The 11,013-nt window shown below is 34.5% G+C and overlaps 2 protein-coding genes and 1 pseudogene across 2 annotated transcripts in view; 1 reads left to right on the top strand and 2 right to left on the bottom strand.

The window, feature by feature from the left end:
* The window catches only part of LOC109241522 (magnesium-dependent phosphatase 1), a 2,178-nt gene extending 592 nt beyond the window's left edge, over positions 1-1,586 (top strand). The window contains exons 2-4 of the mRNA XM_019408261.1: positions 282-453; positions 945-1,061; positions 1,168-1,586. Coding sequence (XP_019263806.1) covers positions 282-453; positions 945-1,061; positions 1,168-1,338 — 460 coding nt within the window. The 3' untranslated portion in view covers positions 1,339-1,586. The remainder of the gene's footprint in view (positions 1-281; positions 454-944; positions 1,062-1,167) is intronic.
* On the bottom strand, positions 1,581-5,713 carry LOC109241521 (terpene synthase 10-like). The gene is made up of 7 exons (XM_019408260.1): positions 5,159-5,713; positions 4,613-4,871; positions 2,963-3,320; positions 2,660-2,878; positions 2,437-2,575; positions 2,102-2,350; positions 1,581-1,920 (listed from the first exon to the last, which is right to left on the bottom strand). Exons 1-7 carry the CDS (start codon positions 5,339-5,341, stop codon positions 1,594-1,596), a joined length of 1,734 nt encoding a protein of 577 aa, XP_019263805.1. The 5' UTR covers positions 5,342-5,713; the 3' UTR covers positions 1,581-1,593.
* A 1,584-nt stretch (positions 5,714-7,297) lies between these two features.
* Positions 7,298-11,013, bottom strand: LOC109241520 (annotated as a pseudogene).

Here is an 11,013-nt window from a genome sequence, read left to right as displayed (position 1 = left end):
GTTTTTAAGAACAGAATTTTGGTCTAGCTAATACTGAGTAATGTTTAAGTCCCAGTTTTCACTCTCCGCTTTAAGGAGCCAAGGAAGTATGAATTCTATTTCTTGTCCCGAGGCCTTTCATTTAGTTTAAGGCAACTCCAAGCTAACATTGCTTGAAACAACTGTGTGCACTCTTTCTATATCTCATTATCTATCCAAAAGAAAGAAAGAGCTTGTTATTTTGCTTAAACTTGGTCTTGGAGTACTCGTAATACCATTTTTGTGTCTGCTTTGTATTTCAGTGAATGCCGCTCCAAAAATGAGAAACCATCTATGTATCCTCAAGCCAAAGGTATCTTACATGCCCTCAATGACAAGGGAGTTAATGTTGCTATTGCCTCAAGATCACCCACTCCAGACATAGCAAACGCTTTCCTTCAAAAATTGGGGATAAAATCAATGTTTGTTGCTCAGGTGAGATGGTGGAAATCTCAGCATCTCTTTTCATCGTTTTTCTATAATGCTATGATAACCTGCAATTTTTATTGACAATAGCTATTACTGCTGTCAGTTTAGCTCATTGGCCTCCTTGTTTTGTAGTTGACTTCCTCGCAACCCCTCTTTACATGGTCGAGGAGTGGGATAGTAGGGTGGAAGAGAGAAAGACAAAGAAAATAATAGGTCCATAATTATGTTATCCAGATGCTATGAGCTATGAAGAGGTTAAATCCCTTTTGTTAATACAATTTACCTTATCAAAAAATTGAAGAGGTTAAATTCTAATAAAGATGAATGATGATTTAAAAAGCCCCTTATAATCTTAACAAACTGTTGCAGTTACATTCATATTTTACTTTACCCAAGGTGCTCCAAAAATAAGGTAGTTAAACTCCTGTTTTGGTTGTTTTACTTTTATCTGATGCTGCTTACTGTGAGGTCATGATGCTGATTATTTAATGCTACAGGAGATATTTTCCAGTTGGACACATAAGACGGATCACTTTCAGAAAATCAACCGAAAGACGACGGTGCCCTATAATGAGATGCTGTTTTTCGATGATGAAAATCGGAACATACAGGCGGTATAATCACTGTTTGCTAACTGTATCATGCATTTCAGTTGATTCAAAAAATACCATCACTTGTTGGTCTAAATCAAAAGTAGTACGCTAAAGCAGTCTTTTTCAGGTTTCAAAAATGGGTGTCACAAGCATATTGGTGGGCAAAGGAGTAAATATAGGGGCTTTCAGGCAAGGACTCTCCGAGTTTGTTCAGAATTCTGCTTCAGTGGAAAAGAACAAAGAACGATGGCGCAAATTCTCAAAAGAACCAGGTTCGTCTAAAAGCGACACACAGTGATGATTTAGCAGTCGGGCATAAATAGAAAGGTAATTGTTGGAACTTCTGCTGCATTAGCAGTCAAGCATATGGCCCTAAGTCCTGTATCAATTCGTACTTACCTATTCTCATTGGAGAAACAGCTTCCGAATTCAATTTGTTGATATGGACGTTATTGTTGTATGAATATTGGCATTTGAACTCTTTCAACAGAGACAGGTTTCGTATGATATACAGCACTCTGGATAGTGGAAAAACATCTTCATTTACCATGATTCAAATATTAGAAAAGGTTTTTTGTTGGTGAGCTGGAGGAATAGATTCAAAGAGCAATGCCATGATTCGATTTTTAGTCTCATAATTCTGGCCGCCATGTCCATCACCATGCTGGTACATGCATTGTGCCATTCTTGCTAGGTTCATAGCACACTTAACAAACATCTTAGGGAAGGGGTGTGCTGCTATATTATGAGCTTCGTTCAGTTTCTTCCACGTCTCACTAATCAAAAGCCTAATATGTTGTCGAGCATCTTCTTCAGAAACTTTCTTTTCGTTCATGTAACATTGTATTGATTTGGGTACATCACCCCTTTTCAACTCTTCCTACATTAAGCAATAGAAAAAGCACTGTTGGTAAATCGTCACCATCTATGTAAAACAGCAGGCAACTGCACTTAGTAAGTGAATTACTAATCTGTTAAGTAAGGCAGATAACCTTCTACTATAACAGATCAAAATTACATTGATAGTGTCAATTCAAAAATTAAAGGAGAGTTTTACATACCGATGATGTTCCTAAATCATTTGCGAGCCGCAAAATCAAAGCTGACCAACGAATTATGTCATGGTAATTCTCTAAGTAATGCAAAGCCTCCTTGTTTACAGGGTTAGCAATGAGGAAATAGGCATGCACTAATATTACTGGAGCTGATATCGAAATCCAGGCATTGTCCATGTATTCTTCCATGGTTGGAATATACTTGCTAAAGTACCATTTTGCTTCTCTTAAGTAAGATTTGCACAAATCTGTCCACTGAGAATTTTAATTTCATTCAGTATAGTGTAATATTACATATCAAGAAAGGGAAATGTTTCAGAAAGATAAAAGAAAAAAAATACCGCATTTCTTAGATAGGGCAAAATGGGAATGCGTTGCTCTTCAAAAGCATCACAAGCTACTTCATTAATAAAGTTGTCAAGTGCAAAATAACACATCTTCATATTGTCTGGGAGGTTATCCAACTCGTCGATATTCCATCTAAATTTTTTATTACAAGCTATAAAAATTAGCTACAAATTAATTATGTTTTAACATTAGAAAATAGGAGGTATTATTAATTACCTTTGAATGGCATGAGTGAAGCATTGTAGTTCATCCAGAGTACCAAAAACATCATATACATCGTCTATTGTGGTTACTAAAGCATTTACCTTTGTCGCAATTCTTCTGAAGTAACCATATTGAGGAAGGAAATTTACTCCGATTGTCCAAAAGAAATTCTCCACCAATCTATCCCTAGCAAATGGCAGATTCTCTGCTAAGCCTGTTTCTTTCCACCACCTATTTTTTCATATCTAATGAATTAGAATTTAAACATGACAATTAAAAGGCAAAGTCCTGTTTAATTTCCAGGGGAGTTATTACCTTGCCACATATTTTAGGTCTTTAATATGAGCTGCTTGAACAATGTTGAAGTCAAGTATAGCCAGCTCAAGCAACAAAGGAATCATGTCTTGTCTTTTCTTGTAAAAATTGATGTACCACCTTGCCTCTAATCTCAACATCCTCCAATGCAATGGAAGTTCCAAAGCATGGTGCACTAATTCAGCCACATTTTGGTCAATATTTTTATTTTCCAAATATTCTCTCAAGTGTTTTTCACTCCAATTTCTTGCTTGCTCCAATTCACTCTCACCTTCTGTTGCAAGAAAAGAAGCTTCATACAAATATAGCATCCCCTTTGTATCCTTAGTATGAGTTTCACTAAGATCATCAAATATTTCTGCAACCAAAAACCATTTATATAATATATTGTGTAGTATTATATGATTCGATCATTACGAATCAAGAAGCTCCTAGTAGGAAGTCTTTCCCTTTTAGCAGCCATACGTGGCGACAGGTGTGTATATAGAACGGGTTGGTTCGGTTTTTATCAAAAAATAAACCAACTATATCGGTTTGGATTGGTTCGATTTTGTCGAATTTTTTGGGGTTTTCGGATTTTTTTGTTACATGAATATTATTTCAATCTTACTTTGTTAAAGTTATAGATAATGTTTTGATAAATGAATATATGTTTAGTAAAAATTGAACAAAAAAACAAATATATGATCTATTAAGATATTCTTATGGGAGAAATTCTTTAGTAACACATGATAGTTATTCTTTTAGTCGTCTAGCAATAATGTTTCATTAATGTACGCTTTCAACATTAACCGAATTTGATAATTAAACATAAATACCTAAATAATGATATGTTCTATTTCATTTTAAATTATCGATATTCCATTTCTCGAAAAAATAAAATAAGAATTTAATAGATCTTGAGAAATGATTATGGAAGAACAAAGACATTGACGCATTTCAATAACACTTGATAAGAAAGTGGTGATACAACCCATTATTTAAAGTAAATAAAAATAGATGCAATTTATAGTTCTATTAAATATTACATCCCATGAGAGGATCTCAAATATTTCAAAATATTTTTAAAGACTATTCTATATAAAGTCTTAAAAGAATAAATAAAAATTATATATTTATATATCGGTTTGATTCGGATTTTTTTACTCAATACCAAACCAAATAAAATAAAACCTAATCGGATCTTTTGATCGATTTAGTTTAACTATCGGTTTGGTGTGGTTTCCGGTTTGGATTGAACATCCCTACGTGGCATGAATGAGAATTAGCGACGCATGATTGGGTTTGCATACTAGATGCATACCCCCTCCCCCTTCCCCTGAGGCGGAGTCAGGGTTTAAAGCTTCTGGGTTCAGGATTTTAGTACTGGGTTCTAATTTAATAATTTATACATATTAAATGAATTTTTAGTACAAATATAGAATCTCAATATTCCAAATTACTGGGTTCTATTGAACCCGCACCTCACCCTCTAGCTCCGCCCCTGCCCCCTCCCCCTTCCCCAAAAGAAAAGGAGAGAGAAAAACTAGATACTATACCAAGACCACTGCCTTTTCAGTGGCGCTATATGCGACGTGAATCCGGATTAGTGAGTTTCTACTGCCAAATGCATGAAGAAGAAAACGAAGTGAAAACCTAGATAGTGTATACCTTGTGAAATGTTAAATCCGTGTTGTCTCAAGAGCCTAAATGCAAGAGCTTTAGCATACAAATCTCCGTTGCTTTTGCTATTTTTGTCACATACGCAACTCAAAATGCTGTGTATTTCATCCTCAAAGTTATAAGATAATCCAAGTCTTTGCAAATTATCGATAATCTCTAACTGAACCAATGGCTTCATGTTACGATCACTAAGCATAATCTTGACTTCCATCTTCAGCTCATCGCGGCGTCTGATGAATTTCTCACCCTATAAATTTAATTTCATATATAAGCTTATTAATTAATTAAGTAGCATTTAGCATGAGAGGAAAAGAACAAGAAAAAAAAGATATTATAATTTAATTAATACAGCTAATACAGTCAGACCTCTCTATAACAACACTTGACTATAAAATTAGCTAATTTTTTCTGGAACCAAATTAATGTTATGTTATGTTATAATATATGTTTTCTATAGCAGAAATTCGCTATAACATCTAAAAATATCTAGAACAAACGAGGGTGTTATAGAGAGGTGTGACTGTAATAACATACCGAATATTGGTTCTTCAATGATTGAATTTGAGTATACTCCCAAATAGAAGGCTGATAATTTCCAGATCGTCTAAGAGGGGCAGCTTGAGCATTAGAAATATTGCTGGATTTTGGAACCTGTAATGTCCAAATTAAAATTGGTTTGCTAATAATAGATGCAGAGATGATTGTCACCATTGCCATTTCCAGTTATGTGAACCGATCGTTTATTTATAAGTGTATGAGCTTACCACTTAATATAATTAGCTTTAACTTCCTTTTTTGTTACATGTGTCTTTGCAAGATATATATATTGTTGGGCAAAATAACATCTCACCCAGAAATAATATTCACGGTAAATAATAATAACACAAGAGAGTAACGACAACAGATCTTCTAACGGGATAAAATACAATAACCGAACGGAACAATATAATACTCCAATAATATTACAACTTGATAGTGTGAAGAGACTATTACAACTTCAAAAGAAATAACACTCTTTATTTTAACACACCACTATAATATTACTCTCACTTTATTTATCTCATAGACTATAATTACTCTCTCTCCTATTTGCTTGGTGTACTTAAAATGAAAAACATAGGCTTCTATTTATAGCAAACCTCACCGTCGAAACAATCAATCGAATTTGGTTTTACAAAATCAGATTTGCCCTTTTCAGGATCAGATTTGGCTTTTGATTGAACTTCTACTTTTCAAGTAACTTGTGGAAGTTTTAGATTTTATCTAGGCATGATGATTTAGTTTGCGTATGATATTAGTCTGATTAGATTTGATGTCTTATCTGGAAAGAAAAAAACACAGCAAAATCTCGAGGAAAAAGACCTATTAATATGTTAGCACTAAATCAACTACTCATGTTTCACACGAATATGAACGTATAGTTGAATAGCAAGCTAGGGGCGGATGCAGCTACAAGTTCATCTAAATCCATTCTTTTGAGTTCAACGCAACATATAAAATCTACTAATATTGTAATAATAATTGATATAAATTCATAACTTTAAAAATATAATGGGTTCAATACTAATAATTTAAAGTTGAATTCATAAAACTTAATTCTTTAATTCGCCTATGTCAGAATAGCCGATCGACTTCACCAATCTGTCTTGAATTCCATTTATAATTATATCTCCACAACCACCGTCTTGTCACCACTATTTTTTTTATATTTTTCTTGTTAAAAAAAGAATTATAATGTCTAACCACTGGCAAATTATGCTGCAGAAATTATTTGACGTAGACAGGAGTCTACAAAAATGAGTAAAGTTTGACTCTAAAGGATTTAACTTACATATATTCACACTGTAAAAAATTTCTTTTTCAAAATCAGTAAAACTGAACATGTTATAGCAAATTATATTATTTGACTTACTTTCAGGTAGTAATTCTAATTATTATGGTAAATATACCTACCATAAAATGTGTGTATGCCAAGTTATAAATTGTTATATTGTTGTCACATGTTGTGTAGGTGATGAAAGTCGCAAATAGGGGTGGCAAATTAAACGGGCGGGTAGGATATGAGCGGGTCAAAACGGGTAATTTAAAGAACGGATAAGTTATCCGATCCGAAGCGTATTTGAGACAGATAAAAAAAACGGGTTTATCCTGCGGATAATATGGATATCCATATTATCCATGGCTTCTTAAATGATCACTTATGAGAGAATTCCTAGTCTTCCAAACTTGAGAAACCCCAATTTGAGGCTTTACAAATGTAAAAGTTAAACACATTAGTTATATATTGGTTATCCATTTTCTAAGCGGATAATATGGTTCTTTATCCATATTAGACCCGTTTTTAAATGTTTCATTATCCACCCGTTTTTTGATGGATAATATGGGTGGATAACTGTTTTCTTTTAACCATTTTGCCACCTCTAGTCGCAAAGGATATCCATAGGAGCAAAAATAATTACTGAAAAAGAGAAGTTGTTGGATTGACAAGGCAAAATAATATTATAGAAAAATTGGAAATATGACGAAAGATGAAGTATTCTATCAAGATTATCATGACTGAACTTCAAAAGTACGTAACTTTTAATCCAAAATGAATCTGGCAATCACATCTAAACCACATTTGTCGACGTCTAATTTTCAATGCTTCAAACAGTCTGTGATTTAAAATCTGCGACAGAAAGTTGCAATAATAATAAGACACTATAGAATGGTGATAGGCTCAAAGAGTAGTTTGGAAATCCGATTTATGATGTGGGAATTCTGAATTCCATGCCCATCTCCATGCTGATACATGCAGTGTGGTGCTCTTGAAAAATTTAATGCAATCCCAATAAATGCTTCAGAAAATAGTAGCTCTTCCATTTGGTCTTTGTTCATCACTTCCCACGTCTCCTTTATCAAAATTCTAATTCCTTCTTTTGCCTCTTCTTCGGAAACACTTTTCTCATTCATGTAACATTGGATTGACTTGGAAACATCACCCCTTTTTAACTCTTCCTGAATTAACAAGAACAAAAAATGAACCATATTGTGAATTTGCTTTCGTGAAAACAGCCCCTTACAGAAATGTAGGGTAAGAGTGCGTAAAATAGATCCTTGCGATCCGGCCTTTTCCGGATCCCACACATAGCGGGAACTTAGTTCGGGCTGCCCTTTTTATTGTGAATTTGCTTCATCTATAATATCTTCTTGACTCTTAGCGTCTCTCATCCGAATGGACTCTAAATTAAGTTATTTTAAATCATAACTTTATCTGTGAGGAAGGTATAAAAACGTACCGATGATGTCCCCAAATCATCGAGAAAACGAATCATTATAGCACACCGACGAATTATGTGAGGATATTTGCTTAAGGATTCCAATGCCTCTTTCGTAACTGGATTGGTAACAAGGGGGAATGCATGAACTAAAACCATAGGAACTGCAACTGAGATCCATGCATTATTCATGTATTCTTCCAACGTTGGCGAATATCCATTGTAGTACCACCTTGCTTCTTGTAGGTAAGATTTACACAAATCTGCCCACTAATTAATAACTTGTCTCAAATGATGGTACAAATAAATAAATAAGTGATTTTAATTTTTGTGTTTTAGGGGGAAGGGGGGAGAGGGGTACAACCAAATGTTTCATGGATTCAACTGAACCAAAATATTTTTACATAGAGCATATATATGTGTGTGCGCCAAAATCACTATCTTTTTAAATAAACATTAAATTTTGTACTCATAATTTCAAATGTGAAATGAGTTTAATGGTAAGAGCCTTAAATGTTGAATCCACGAATTGGTTAATTCTGCCTCGGAGGAGGGAGAGGGGGATTTGGGAAAAGAGAACATGGAGATGGGAGAAATTTGAAACTAAAAGAATGAGTTAAAGATTCTAAGTATAAAATGAATTTACTTGTTTTGTAAAGTAGGGTAGGACATTGATCCCTTTCTCTTTGAGAATATCATACGCCATTTCGTTGGTGGAGTTGAATAGTGCAAGGTAACATATTTTCATATAGTCCGGAAGCTGCTCCATTGCTTTTATATCCCATCTGAATTTATATTATCAGAAAGCAAAGTTTCACATGTCAGACACAAAACAATATAATTGGGATCGGACGATTAAGAAAACTAGCAAAGGGGTAATACTTTCTTGTATTATAGATGTGATTGCTTACTTAAAGTTATGCTGACCTTTCAACAGCATCAGTAAAGATTTCCAACTCGTCAAGAGTGCCATAAACATCATAAATATCATCTAGGACTACAATAAAAGCTATAACCTTTGTCAACATTCTTCTGCAGTATCTGTATTGAGGCTCAAATAGTAACCCCACTGTCCAAAAGAAAGCCTCCACCACTCTATCCCTTGAAAATGACAACTTCTCTGCTAAACATGTGCTCTTCCACCACCTTTATATTACATGAAAATAATTGATGTATGAGAAAATTACCGAGCATGTTTTAAGTCATATCGATAAGCATCATGAGTTTCTAAGATAATTAGTGATAATTAATCATAATAATTAAGTGGAATTAGCAACCTGGATAATAAGGTACTATGTATATTAGCCCTATTGTAATAGGTCAAAATACGTTGCTACTATAACTTAAATCCACAATAAAGCTTATGGCTCACTCTAACTTCACACCACATATCTTGCTTGATTGGTTAAAAATAATGTTCAAAAAATAGATTAATCCTAGAGTATCAACATGAAATTAAGAGGCTTACCTCGATAGAATTATCAAATCTTGTTGGTGTGCTGCCTGAACAATGTTGAAGTCCAACTTAGCAAGCTTGAGCAAGAGAGGATTAGCATTTGACATTCTCTCATAAATGCTTAAATACCACTCTGTCTCTAATCTTGGCATCATCCAATGCCTAGGAAGTTCCATGGCATGTTGCACTAATGCGACCATTAGATTGTCTTCATCACCACAATGATTGTCAACATAATTATTTAGATGTGCCTTCGTGAATCTTGTGGCATATTTTAAAGTGGTTTCAGTTTCTGTGGCGAGAAATGAAGCTTCATATAATTGTAACAAACCTTTTGTGTCGTTACAAATACTTTGCTTGAGATTGTCATTTTCGTCCTTGAAGTTGTTGAATATATCTAGAACACAAGAAAACATATATCTTAAAGGTTGACGTAGATGCTCCTTGCATTGTGGCTAGCTCCTCAATTATGTAAAAGAAAATATCACTTGACGCTTTAATTCATGTAACTGTTTCTAGATCATGTTTTCTGGAAATTTAAGAAAATATTACAGTAACGAAGTACCGCAAATATCAGAACATGAAAGAAGATATTCATGAGTAGTTTCTAAAGCTTATTTTGGATTGTTTGAAAGATAATCGGCCAGATTCAGTTGGTTTGGAGGCTTGTTCGAAAGGTAAGGTCGTGATTGATTGTTGATTTGGTTGCAGAGTGAGGTAAGTGTGGTTGTTAACCTTGCTATTTCATTTATGTGTGGGGATGGCGTATATGCAAGGTAACTAGTCTATATAAGTTTTCAAGAGTTAAGCATGCGGGGTGGGTCTTTACCTATGTATTTTAAGTATATCATGCCTTTTTAATCTGTGTTACTACTCATATCATGTCTTTATTTGTTAAATGCATGCTATATTTGTTACATGCCCTTTCTTGTTACTTGATCCATGCATCCACGTTTTTACTGTTGGTAGTTTCCAATTGTTATATGCCTTTAATTGTTTGGCAACGACAGTACGTACCTTCAGGAGATATGAAAATCATGTTCTCTCAAGAGTCTAAATTTCAGAGCTGTGGCATATAATGAATTTGCTGGAGTACTGTCCTGGTTTATGCTGCTCAAAATTTGCATAATTTCGTCCTTGAAGTGGTAACTTACTCCAAGCCTTTGTAAATTATCAATCAGCTCCAACTTCTCTAATTCTTCTAATCCCTCAGCCATTATAATCTTCTTCATTTCCTCCTTCAGTTCGTTAAAACGCTTCATATACTTATCTCCCTAAACAAGACATGCACAATTGATGATCAGCTGGAATATTGACGCTTTGAATGGTATTACAACGAATTAACTATGCAGATTATTGACTAACATGAATAAATGAATAAGTGCTAAACAAATTATTTTACCGCATAATCATTGTGTATGGACTGAATATACTCAAAATCCCACATGGTAGGTTGGTAATTCCCTGAACGTCTAGTGAGATTTTGGTCTGAAGATGAAATAGCAGAGTACTGATTAGGTGATGGTTCAGTTTTCATACCGCCTGCACCGGCGGTAGAGAGGCGGGCTTTTGATACAAGTGACGGCGTTCCACGGCTGAAAGAGGAAATTGAACAAGTAGCTGCTGGTGGCGGAGGTCTTTTAGAGATGGCCATGGGCAGCATCCCTACGTTGGTA

The sequence above is a fragment of the Nicotiana attenuata genome, unplaced genomic scaffold (genome assembly GCF_001879085.1).
Source record: "Nicotiana attenuata strain UT unplaced genomic scaffold, NIATTr2, whole genome shotgun sequence".
NCBI lineage: Eukaryota > Viridiplantae > Streptophyta > Magnoliopsida > Solanales > Solanaceae > Nicotiana > Nicotiana attenuata.
This window is presented reverse-complemented; position numbering and strand designations above follow the sequence as displayed.